At 48.4% G+C, this 13171-nt stretch overlaps 1 protein-coding gene across 13 annotated transcripts in view; it reads left to right on the top strand.

Moving 5' to 3' along the window:
• Positions 1-13171, top strand: part of ERI3 (ERI1 exoribonuclease family member 3) — a 136507-nt gene that overhangs the window by 62656 nt on the left and 60680 nt on the right. For all 13 annotated transcript variants that reach the window (XM_010371918.2, XM_030942183.1, XM_010371920.2 and 10 more), the window contains one exon: positions 8840-8912. In XM_010371918.2, the coding sequence (XP_010370220.1) occupies positions 8840-8912 (73 nt within the window). The remainder of the gene's footprint in view (positions 1-8839; positions 8913-13171) is intronic.

Here is a 13171-nt window from a genome sequence, read left to right as displayed (position 1 = left end):
AAGGACAGAGCCTGGGGGTAGAGGACACACAGGAGACAGTGAGGTGATCAGCCCTGCCTCAAAGAAGCTGTGTGGCATTGTGGAAAGAACAGGGCTTTTAGAATGACGAGACCTGGTTTCCATTCCTGGCTTTACTGCTTTCTAGTTGTAGGGTCTTGGGAAGTCACATTCCCACTCTCACTCCATTTCTTTGTAAAATAATAAGGAGCTCTGGCTCCTGACATCTGTGGGGGAAATGTAGCTTCCTGTTAGGACTGGTGCCAGAGTTTCTCACCCCACCTCACCTGAGTCTGGAAGCATGGCCTGTAACCCCTTGCTTGTGGGGCCTCACTGTGAAGTAAGTGAGCTGAAGTTGGTTGAGGTGGGGTGGGTGGTAAGTCTGGCCAGGAAGGCACAGCTGGTCATCTCTCCCTGCCTCAGGCCTTTCCTTCTTATCCTAGTCCTCTCAACAAGGCATCCCAAGGCCTTGATGAGGTGAGTGCGGGTAACGGTGGCAAGACGAAGTGAGAGGCTTGCCAGGGTCACCCAGCCTCACTGTGGGGCTCAACCGGCTGCCTCCAGCCTCATGCTTGCGCTCTCATCCCTGTTTAAGAGGACAGTGGGGCTTGCCTCACGCCTTTCTGCCCTTGAAGTCCTGGTGGTAGGCCATAGTTCTCAGCTCCGCAATGACATTTATTAACAGCGCTTTGGGAAAATATGTTTTAATATTGCCAGAGTTCTCCCTAGAAAACCCCCCAGCCCCCAGCTCACCCCCATCTGAAGCCTGGCTGCTGGTGGTGAAATTCATTAGTGTTCCCTGACAGGCAGTGGCGACAGAGGCGCTTGCTGTCGGCTTCCCGCTCCCTCGCTCTCGTGCTCTTGCTTCACGCACACTGATATTTAAAGCTGATGGGCTGCTTATACACTTCTTGTACCATGACAAGTTTGGGGAGGGGGTAGGGGAGGAAGAGACAGACAAGGAGCCAGCTGTCATGCTGGTATTTCAAACAGTACTCTCTCCTGACCCTTCGCAGGCTCCAGCAAGTGTATCATCTTTCTGAAGCCTGTGGTTGGAATTGTAACCTGCAGCTGTCCCAGAGGATGGGGGCAAGTGTGGGGGCAAAGTGGGCTGATAAGTCAGCAGTGCATTCCCTCCAGGGTTGTGGGCCGGCAGCGGAGAATGGAGGGATCGCATGTGTGCACGCACGCGCACTTGCTTGAGCCTGGGGAATTGCAGCTGAGTCTCTGAGTACCCTTGACATTGCCCTCCCACCAGCAGAAGTGAGATGGCCACTTCTCAGTAGTCACTCCTACAGTGACCGTTCTGTGTCTGCTGTGGTTATCTTCTAGGTGGGCCTGGAAGCTCTCTCAAGAGAGAAATCAAGTTCCATTAGCCTCTGTCTGAGGGTCCTGGGTCTCAGTGATACTCCTGAATATGAAGTGGTTGGTTGATGTAGAAAGCTCTCTCATTTTGTGTCTGGCCTGGGGTCTTGGCTTTTGTTCCTTGGTATTTGTGTGCTGATTCTTTGGATTTGGAGAATGAGTCCCAAGGTGCTTCCTCTACTCATAACTCCTCCCCTCAGCCCAAGCTTCTTGGAATTTGTTTTGCAGCTGTGGAGTGGTTCTGGAACTTTCCCTTTTCCTGTCACCCACAGCAAGCCTTCTCCAGTATCCTTTTCCTGACCAAGGCACTGTCTTGTCGATGCAGGTGGCCTGGAAGCATCTCCAAAGGCCATTGCAGGTTTGATCTTAATCGATCTCCTTATAGCCGGAATCCCTTCTATGAGGCCTTATTTGTAAAGCATGTTTCCCTTGGTTGGCTCCTTTAACCCTCACAGAGCAGGGCGTGGAGGTGAAGACACTTACCCCAGGACACGTGGTCATTTGACCAAGTTATCTTAGTGTAGTGGAGCCGTGGTACTGGGCAGGGGTTGAGCCGCCTGCCCCACCGTCAGGGGACTTTGATGGGGAGAATGAGTCCCAAGGTGCCATCTCCATCTGTCACTCCAGGTCCTGCAGTAGGCGAGGTCACTGGGGAAAAGGCCAGGCTCCTCTCCTCCCTGCTCTTTTGCCTTGTCAGTGCCATCAGTGCTGCCACTGGCATCCTCAGTTTCAGGCACAGCAGTGTGGGACTGTCTGTCTGAGGGGTTATTCACAGAACAACCTGGACATCTTCTCTTGGAGGTGGAGCCAGGATGCCTTTTTTCTGTGTAGGCTGAAGTGTATTCTTGAACTGTCAAGGACCACCTTTGATGTGATCTGCTCCTATAGTAACCCCAGCCCTCCCCAGCACTTTGTCCTGTAGGCTTCTAGCAGGGGTTTATGGCTTGGGGCTGATGTCCCTGGGCAGTGCTTTTCTCTTCCTGTTCTTGCTGATTCCTATCCCGGCTAAAGGCACTGAGTACTAGGCCTGCCTGGGGCGGGCCCATGCTGTGTCTTCTGACATGGTGCATCTTGCAGGTGAGATAGATACTAACCAGCTTTGATAAGTATGAGGCTCATGCATTAATTTTTTATACATCAGCAGCGGCCAAGTGAGTGAATTCAATTATGAGTCTGCCTTCTCTCTACCCTCCTTCGCTCAATGTGGTAGTTCAGAGCTGAGACTAAGGAACCTGTTGAAATGAGAAACCCCTATTTCCTAGCTTGACCCCCTCACTAATTCGGGTTAAATTGCTACGCTGTTGCAGTGGTGACACATTGTGTCTGCCTCTGTTTGTATAAGAGGATGCGGTGGGGGAGGAAGGACCAATTTGTGCAGAGATAAAAGGTGTCACGGGCAGATAACTAACGTCCCAGCCTCGTGCCTGCTCTCATTGTTGCTCAATTTGCTCCGTGTGTAAGCTCAGCCTTCCCCTCTTTCTTCCTTCCCTCCCCTTGGTCATATTTTACCTCGATGCCACAGTGTAATGATGCCCTGCGTAGTGGGGGAGGAGATAGGCACCTCTGGCTGACAGCCCTTCCTGATAACCAAATTCCAGCCCATCCATCACTAGCTACTCTCCTCAACTTGAGGAAAAGTGATCGTGAAAGGCGGGCCGTTTATCACCCAGGGTCTGTTTATCTCCTCTGGGTGGGGGAACGGAAACAGGAGAGACAAAGAGCTGTGTCCCCAGCTAAGTGCTACCTCAACTGGAGTAGCCTGAATGTGCTGGACACAGACTCACATCGTGCTACCTGTGGAGGCTCTGACTAGATAGGACTCCCTGACTGGGATCCAGTGGGAATGGGCCCTTTCCTGAGGCTCAAGACTTGGAGAGAAGCATAGGAAATTGTGGCAGTTATGAGCTGCAGGGTTGCTAGCGACAGCATTCTTTGAGAGTGTATTGGAATGAGCAAGTGTGGCAACTCTGCATGGAAGCAAGCCCACCCACCCCTCACAGGTATCCCTGTGGTAGGATCTTCTAGCTGGCTGGTTGGTTGGCTTCTACTGGCCCACTCCTCCCCAAACCTGGGCCTTCCGTGCCTCCATGGTCCAATGATGACTTTGAAGAAGACAGAGCCTCTCCACACTCCCTCATTGCTGCATATCACATGGAATACAGTAGTTTGCTCCTGCAGGCGAATAGTGTGTGCCTGTCCTGGAGCTGGCGGGCACCAGGACTGCCAGCTCACATCACTCCAAGATCCAGGTACCACAGCCTTTCTTGAGAGGGAGAAAGGAGCCAAGGAGGCCTCCAGAGTCTGCTGGTCCCCTTCCTCTTCAAATTTTTGAGTCTGCTAAAAGTGAGAATGACATGCATCTCCCTGAGTTGGGTTTGCCCCTAAGTCTTGAAGAGATGAAAGCGTGGAAGGCAGAGTGTCCATCACCTTTTCCAGCATGGTGCCTGCTCTTTTGCTGGTCCTAGCTGTTGGCCTGTCTGCCAGTCTGTCTGGCAGACCTCCATGGATGTGCAGCTTTCCTTGCCTCAGCTTAGCAACTCTCCCCCCACGTCTGCCTCACCTAATCTTCAAAGCTGAGCTCCCGCTCACAATAGCTTCACCGTGGCCATACCCATTAGTGAGGGGGGTGTTCCCCTAATGAGCTACTCCCCTGCCTTGGCTGGCGCCGGGCTAGCCACACCTGTTTGCCATCAGGGCTGTCTCGGGCCGAGCCAGTGTGGCTCAGTTGCAGGTGGCAGGGCTGAATGAGGGGTGGGGTGGGGAAGGCTGGCTCCTTTTGCTTTGTGCTGTGTGCTTATGGGGGTGAGGGGCAGTTTCTTACACCCCGTTTCCTCTATATTGTTCTCTTCTTTCTAAGCGGGGGGAATGCTCTTTGCTTTCTTTTCTGTTATTCAAAAGGAGTAATAAAGGAAGTTGAGTATCTTGTCTCTTCTAATTTTCCCCTGGATGGAGTAGAGAGGAGCTGACTAGGGTCTGAGGGTAGGGTTTGTTCATCTGTTCTGGTGACCCTGAGGGGCCAGTGTGGTGATAGCAGGGTCACATGATAAATGCCAAGGGTGGACCACCTTTCTGGCCTAAGACCCCTAGTCTTTGGAAAGCAATCATGTCCCTTGAGCCCACAGGCAGGATTGGGGGACCCTTCCTTAAAGGGGCCTCTTGCATTCATGAAACTGAAGGAACTTTTGATTTGGTTGAAAAAAATCTCATTCCTTTTTATGGCCTGGACATAATTGGCTCTTTTCTATTGGCCATCAGTGATGTCATTCCGGCCCTCATAAAGAAGGGGAAATCACACCTGTGGACTCGGTGCATAAAATTTCATTGGGCAGCAGTAATAAGCATGACCAGATGATGTTTGGGCAGTTGGGGAGCTTTGTGCCCAGTGAATCCAGCTGCATGGAGACCTGGGCACCGTAAACCTGCCTGCACATTCGTGCCCGCAGGCTAGTCCAGGGCCCACTGCCAGTGGCTCTTTTCTTGGAATCAGGATCTGGTAGGAATGTACAGCATTCAGACCCTTTGTCCCTGGGGGACTTTTTTTTTTTTTTTTTTTTTTGACAGTTTGGTGGTACCATGTACCCACTGATACCCACTGACCTTAGGCTCTTAAGAACCTTGAACCCAGGCGTGGCCTTGAGCAGTGACCACTATGCTACTTGCTTCTCTAAGGCCCCAGGCTTTGCCTTCCCAGGGACTGTAGAGAACCCTGAGTGTATCTATACAGCTTATGCCTGTGCAGTCAGAAGCTTTAGGTTCCATTTCTAGTACTACCCTTGGCTTGTTGTTTGAACAAATCCTTTTCTTCTCTGAGCCTCAGTTTCCTCTTTTGTGTAAGGGATGATGACCACTCTAACCCACTTTCCTCACAGATTTCCTGTCTTGATCCCCTCTAAGCTGGGGTAGGGTGTGTGATAGAGATATGTAGCTGTCTTCCCATGAGGCACCTGCGAGCTCAAATTCTGGCATTTGGTCCTATGTCTCTCATGAAGATGGGGCTGGGCCCTGCCACATTTGTATGGCTTGTGTCTTGGAGTCATAGGGCTAGGACCACCCAGAGGACTATTCAGCAACCTGAATGCCTGCGAGTGACTCTGCAAACTGTGTGTGTACCTGCAAGTTGCTAGAGTCCCTAAGTGAGAATTATAGTGCCTAACCCCCATGTGCATCAGTCAGACATGGAATTCAGAATGGCACTCAGAACTGCTGCTGAGCCATATCTCAGGCTGAGTGTCCAACCTGACAGTCTGGTCTGTCCTCAGTGTGGCCCCTCTGGGATAAGTCCTCGTCTGAGAAGGACAGGTATGATCCTACTGACGAAGACCCTTCTTAGACAGTGGAAATGTCTACAGCTGTGTCTTCCCTTAAAATTCTGCTAAAGAGAGCGCCCCTTCCTCTCCCAGGGCTAGCCAGAGCCAAAAGGACTCCTGGCCTGTGTCAACTAAAAGAGAGTGCTGCAGTTGGCTAGGGGAGAATAAGATTGAGGCTCCCTGCCTTTTGCTGGCCAGTCCCCCTGACTTATTCCCTTTGTAGATTCTGCTGTTTCTGGTGGCCCCCTTCACTCATAGACCTTAATGTGATTTTTCTAAAATAGCTGAGTTCAGCAAGGATTTTCACAAATACCAAGGATAAAGAACATGAAAGAAAGATTGAAGGAAATAGAATTATTGTCAGATTACAGTTCTGCTTTTTAGGCAACCACATTCTAGCTCCTAAGGCTACCTTTCATCCTTAAAAACCTTGCCTTATTTCCTCATGTTCTTGGTCCTTCATTCCACATGGGCACATCTGTCTGGATACTCCTTCATCATCTTGGCCTCAGCCAGAATTTCCCTTCCGGGAAACTGACCAGTTGTAGTTAATGTCACTGTGCCACTTGGATGTTTGAGAGTAACCTGTTCTTCAGGTGAGATATCTTGGGTCTCATAAAAGTAAATCCTTACTATACACTGCCTGAAACAAGGGGATCAATTTTCTATTAGTATCTGTCAAATATTTGAAGGGTAATGGAGGGAAGGCTGAACTGCTTTGAACTTTCTGGAGTGGAATCAGTCATCTCAACTGGATTCTTGTAGCCAAACTTTCTAGAAAAGGATTTTGCACTTGTAATCTCCACTGTGTTATCTTTCACTCTTTACACACTTTGCAGGTTTCCTTCCGCCTCCCACACTCAGCCCACTGATCCCCCTTTCACGAAGATTATTTGTGACCTCCTCGTTACTCAATCCATTGGGTTTTTCCCAACTGTCATCTTGCTTGACCACTCTGTGGCAGTTGACACTAATGACTTACATTTCAAACTCAAAAATCAGTTCTATATATTCCAGAAAGGGGAAGCACGCTTTTATCACAGTTTAGATTGACCACAGGTAACATGAAGTGAGGTCAAAAGAGCATGTCTGACTTTAAGTGTCTAATACCCTGAGAAAGGTCTGGGGCCCTGCCCTTTGGGAATGGGGATAGGTTGGGTAAGTCCTGACTCATGGCATATTGTCTCCTGAGGAACTCTTAAAGTTGATAAGGATATGTGGGTTGGAGAAGAGGACTCTCATGGAAGCTTTCTAGACCCTCAGATCTTGGAAGGGTTCTGTGAGGAAAAGATGGAAGTCTTTTTCTCTGTATTTTCTAAAGACATACTTTGGACCAATGGGTAGATGTTACAGGGAGACAGACTTTAGTATTTAAGGAAGGATGTTCTAAGAATCGAGTCCAAAATTAGATCTGGCCGCTTCATGAAGTGAGGTCCTTTTGTGTGTGATGATGGTCTGATGGAGGTAACCTGGTTTCATTTTAGCTCAATAAAACTTGCAAGGCATTAGCCTGGGCCCTCTGCTCACCTCACTCTATACTGTTCCCAGGTGATCTGATTTACTCTCCTGGCTTTAATTTTACTTAAGTTATGTGAATGATTACATTAATAATTATATTAATGATTTGGCAATCCGTATTCTTATTCCAGACCGCTCTTCAAAACTGGATATCCAGTTGCCTCTGAGACACCATTTCACTGCCAAGTATCTCCTAGGCACTTCAAACTCAGCAGACATCGAGTGCTTATTGTGTGTCAGGCATATATCTACAACTGCATTCCCAACCTCATGCTTCCTTCTAGTGGCATACTAAAAATGGGGCAGGGGAGCAGTTCCCCCCGAGTTTGGGCAGAAAGTGGGTATGCTACAGGTAGAGCATTTAAAAACAGTAATAAAATTGACCAAATGCTGGCTTGCTCCAGATGTCACATAGGCTCTCCATGCCACTGCTTCCTTCTTTGGATCCATCTTAGTGAGCAGCACGAAGCTAGCAACGTAGCTCTACTGTTTTCTCACTGGGCCGCACATTTCATTTAGTCACGGAGGCCTCCTTTACATCTTAATGTCTGTTCCTTGATCACCACCTTTACCACTACTATTTCTCTCTCCCGGCTCCTACCCTGCTCTTTTAGTCTATTATTTTTGCTGCCTCTAGAACAATCTTGGTAAATCACAACTCATCAGAGGCTCTCCATTGCCTGTGACAAAGCTCTTCTCTTAGGAATAAGACTATGATCTTTCCTGGCTGCTATTTCCAGTATTGCCTTCCTCCATTCTTGCATATGCCCCCATGCTCCAACTTAAGGCTGTTTTTGTCTTTCTTTCATTGCCCGTACCTCTGAACAAACTGAGCCCTTTATGGGCAAGAGTTACATCTTACTTTTTGACTCCTAAGTTCCTGACCCTCGTTAAGCATCAGTGCATGTTTGATTGAGTGGATTTGTCTGAGTAAAACAGCATCACCAACTAGAGGGGGAGATAGTTGATAAATTCTAATTTAAAGAAAAAAAACAAGAACAGACCCTTGATTTAAATTCTGACCTCTTCTTATCCTTCTGCCTGGCCTCTTCTCTATCTGAAACAAACCTCTAGCCAGAGGCTTAAATGTGAGCTGAAACCCCTGCTCATCTATCTCTAAATCATATGCTCTGCCTTTCTCTCCTCCTGTCTTGTCTGTCTGCCTCTCTGCTGTAGCAAAACAACAAACCAGTGCATAGAAAGAACATAGGCTTTAGAGTCAGACAGAACTGGGTTCAGTTCTTGGCACTATCATATTTTAGCTGTGGGACCTTGGTTAACCTCTCTAAATCTCATTTTCTAGTCTGTAAAATGTAGACAACAGTACCTATGTCTCAGCATTGCATTGAAGATGAAATGTGAAAATATAAGGTGCTTGGCATACTGTAAGCCATTAAGAAATAGTGGCCTGCTGCTGTTATTTCGAAGAGAGTTTTTGGGCTCTCACACTTGGATCTGAGGGCTAGAGCTGGAGCCCAGTGTCCATGGTGCTGGAGGTGGGGTCCCTTTCTTTGGTGGGGTGGGACTCATGGCTAATGGATTGACCTTTTGAGGTCTGTTTGTCTTGTAGGCTCTGTTGGACTTCCTATCTTAAGACTTCATACCTGGGACATGGATGCGCCCAACTTGTTCTCTCTTCCCTTTTTTTGTAGGCTCCCAGGCCAGTGCCAGTACTTGGGCTTGCCAGTGGCGGATTACTTCAAGCAGTGGATTAATCTGAAAAAGGTACTGTGTCTGAGCTCCAACTGGGTGCTTCCCCTGGTGCTCTTGTGCTTCAGAGCCCCCGTCCTTTGCTTTCTTTTCTTATATCTGTTCTCCTTCCTTTTCTTTTTGTTCTTCTCTTTTCTTAACCTCTTCCTTTTCCTTAGCTAATATGCACTGAAATGTGGTTATTTCTGACAGTGGAGAGCTGCTTGGGGACCAGGCAGCTGGGCAGATTATGATACTGCCCTAGTTGGTGTCCCCCAGACATGCAGAGAAGTCCAGTTGAGGAGATTTCTGGGGGCTCTTGCTCAGAGCTGAGTCTGTGGGCAGAGCTGCCTTGTCTGTAGGAGAGACGTGGCGCTAGCTGAGCCTCTGGGAAAGTATTCTCCTTTGTTGTTATCATGAATGTGACCTCTGACCCTCCTGACTGGCCCTGATATATCACTCTGGTTGGGAGGCAGAGTTCATTTAAGTTGGCTTTGTTCCTGCCTTGCTCTAGGAGAGCCTGGTTCATGTGAGGAAGAGCCATGGAATCTAGAGTCCAGTTCCCTTTGGACATGAGGGCAGAGACTGGAACTCATGTAGCGTCAAACATCTGGGGAGCTGGCGCTGAGGCTATGGACCGACAAGGACCCTGTGTGGCTAGGATAGTGAGCCCTGGAAGAGAATGAATCACTTAGAAAACTGTACTTTCCTAGCAGAGTATCCCTGCTCTAGGGGGATCCTTGCTCTGGGAGACCCAGTGCACTAAGGAGACTCACCTCTATAAATCATTCTGATCTAAGGGCAGCAGTCCTGGAGCAGCCTCAGGAGCTTCATGCTACCAGTCAGAGGAAGCTCAGAGAAAGGAGAACACACCAGGGGTCAAAGTAGTGGCTCCCAGGGCGCTTAGAGAAGAGAGAGGTCAAGGGGGGTGAGGCTAGGTATGGCAAGGATTTGAGTCTTGACCTGGGCATTCAAGGAAGGTGGGATATGGATAGGAGGAGAAGAGAATGCTTTCTCGGCAGGGAGGGCAGCATGCTTTTGGTGTGTGTGGGGCCTGGAGCTAAGCAAACATGTGGAGTAGCAGTGGAAGAGAAAGCTTTGTAAGTATTTGTGCCACACTGACAATGACCTTGGACTTAGTTCCATACTTTGTGGCATCATTTGTGAAGTCCTTTGCTTTCCACTGGTGGACAGGTGCTTTGCACTTGGCTTGTTTGCAGTTTGACTCCTACTCCCCTTTCCTGCTGATCTCCCATGAAACTGGGCAACTGCTGCTTACTACTACTCTTATGCTGAAGAAGCTAGGCACTGCCCTAGGTTTGGGCCTTGCCCTATGGCCTGCCTTCTGTCTGAAATGTCCCTCAGTCATCTTCATCGACATATTCCCTGCCCTGGAAGATTCAACTCAGTTTTCACTTCTGAGAAGCCCAGCAGTCAGTCTCTTGCCTTGAGGTTCCTTGGCACTTGGGAAATCACTTATCTCAGTTGAAACTGAATCCATGTGTATTTCCTTCCACACATGGCCATCTGGATCACAGAGATGAAGTCTGGTTCCTCTCTGTGTCTCCGGTGGCTAGGCCAAGGCTGGGTATAGAGTATGTGCTTAGTGAGTAATTGCTGGCTGACGGATTCATCTTTGAGGACTAGTTCCACAGAGGTCCCCCAAGGCAGAGCTAGGCATGTGGGTGGGGCTAGGCGTGTGGGTGTGGCGAGGCATGGACCCTGGAATATAGCATACCGGCTGTCAGAGCACATCTGAGCTGCTTGCTGGCCTCAGCAAATGCAATGTGAAGGCCCGGCCAGGCGAGGCAGGCGCTGACCATGAACAATTACCCTGTGAAGTTCACTAGACTTTTTGGTGTATGGATAGCTCCCTGCCTCCAGGTTCCTTGGCAGAAAGGCAGGAAAGCAGCCAACTCATGTTGTAACATTGCCACGCAGGGTCACCTTGGTGCTGCTGGCCCAAAGGGTGGGAGTAGAGGCAGGCTGCCCAGAGTCTGTTCAGCTTGGTTCCCCTGCAGACTGTGCTGACCTGAAGAGGAAGGGAATAGGTATAAGGGGAAACTGAGGACTCTGTTCCTAGTTGGCCTCGTGATTTCTTCGTGTGAGGTAAGCTGAGCAAGTCTGGGAGAACAAGGGGTCTAACCCCTTCCTCTCTGTACTCCATCCACTTTGTATTGCAAGGGTGCTTAAAGGCCCGACAGGAGAGATGGCTTAACTCTGGACTTTAGCTCAGTCCTTACCAACAGCCATTCAGGACATAGAGGCTGCTGAGTCCTGGAGGCCCAGGGGCATGGTACTCTTTCTGACCTTTATGCTGTGTGACTTGGTGCAGGCTGCACTAAGATTCCTGCTTAAAAAGAGTAATGATAAAAGCAAAGCCAGAGAAGTCATTGTCAAGGTTGCAGGAATATTATGTAAAAGCCTTACTCCATGCCTTGTGTCCCCTGTGTGACCCAGGCTCTGGTTCTCTACAGGGTTCCCTCCTGTCCTTGATCTTACTTTGTGTTTCCCCCTTCCCTTTCTTCTCTCCTCCTCCTCCACTCCCCCAGCAGAGCATTACTCCTTGAGAAAGGTGGGGAAGGTCCTGGTCTGCTTGGTCACCTGAGACTTGCCTAGTGAGTGAGCAACTGGGGATGAATTCACCATGCCTATTTCCTAAGACCTCTAATCTGAGAAGAGGCAAAATGTCTTTCAGCTGCCCTTACTTCTCCAGAAATGGTGTGGGTTGCATCAGGAAATAGGCACTTTTCAATGGCCAAGTTTCCACATCTCCCGCTGCCACCTACTTCCCCTGTAGCAGAGTGGAGCAGGCCCGTGTTTGCTGACATTTGGAACGTCATTGAATGATCTTATATTCTTATTGAGCTGTCAGCATAGAGAGGACTTGGGGCCCTGCTCCCAGCTCCCTCCAGGAGATCAGAGCTGTCACTGAGGGGCCAGAAGAATAAACACACACACACACACACACATACACATGCACATGCATAAATATACACATGTATATGCATGTGAATGCATACACCCCAAGTGAGTATACTCCAGATTGCATGTCTGTATCCATACATGTGTTCATGTATATGCACATATTCATAGAAGCAGTCACCTGCAGAAGTATTTGGAGACATACCCAGACATGAAGGTGTTTATACATTTGTATTCATAAGGTATAAAGATATGTGCACACAGGTAAACATACATATATATATATAAAATATATATATCTTCATCAATAAATGAATATTCTTTTGTGTGTGTGTGTGAGACGGGGGATGGGTCTCCTCTGTCACGCAGGCTAGAGTGCAGTAGTACCAACACAGCTCACTGCAGTGTTGACCTACTAGGCTCAGATGATCCTCCCACTTCAGCCTCCCAAGTAGCAGCTGGGACTACAGGTGCCCATCACTATGCCTGGCTAGTTTTTGTATTTTTTGTAGTAATGGGGTTTTGCCATGTTGTCCAGGCTGGTCTCAAACTCCTGGGCTCAAGCAGTCCACCCTCTTCAGCCTCCCCAAGTACTAGGATTGCAGGCATTAGTCACCGTGCCTGGCCAATAAATATTTTGAATGCCTTCTGTGTGCCAGGTACTGTGTGAGGGCCTGGGGATAAAAGAAGGTAGATATTGAATAAATAATTTTAGTTGCATTGAGTAACACTAAACAGTTCAGAGTCATGGATCATATAAGAAGGAACTAACTTAATAGGGTGGGGTCAGAGAATTGTTCCCTGAGGAAGGATGTCTAAGCTGAGACCTGAAGAGTGAGTTGGAATTGACTAAGCACAAAGTAGCATGTGACGAGAGATTGAGGTGAGGAGAAGCCTGGCAGCTTTATGAAACTAGAATGTAAGTTCTAGGAAGAGAAAGAATTTATGTCTCTTGTTCACTGCTCTACCGCCATCACTCTGAATAGTTCCTGGCACACAGATGTTTAATCCTTATTTGTTGAGTGAATGAATGCCTAAAACATAGTGAAGGTGGCAAAAGGAGAGTGGCATGAGATGAGGCTAGAAGGAAGTCAGGAGCCTATAGACCACACTTTGATTTTGACCTTGATGTTTAGGGTAAGAGGAAGCTATTAATGGGTATTAAATATAAGAGGGGTATCATCTGATTTGCATTCTAAGAAAGTTCTCTCTGGCTGTAGTGTAGAAGGAGTTAAGAGCAGATGCAGGAGACCAGTTGCTGGTTTTTCTTAATAGGGCTATGGCATTTTTGGGTGGGACAAATCATTGTGTGGGTGACATTGCAGAACTTGTAGCATCCCCAGCCCCTGTTGATTGAATACCAATAGTGC

The sequence above is a fragment of the Rhinopithecus roxellana genome, chromosome 12 (assembly GCF_007565055.1).
Source record: "Rhinopithecus roxellana isolate Shanxi Qingling chromosome 12, ASM756505v1, whole genome shotgun sequence".
NCBI classification, from domain to species: Eukaryota; Metazoa; Chordata; class Mammalia; order Primates; family Cercopithecidae; genus Rhinopithecus; species Rhinopithecus roxellana.
The sequence above is the reverse complement of the archived record's forward strand: the minus strand, read 5'-3'. Positions and strand labels throughout refer to the sequence as shown.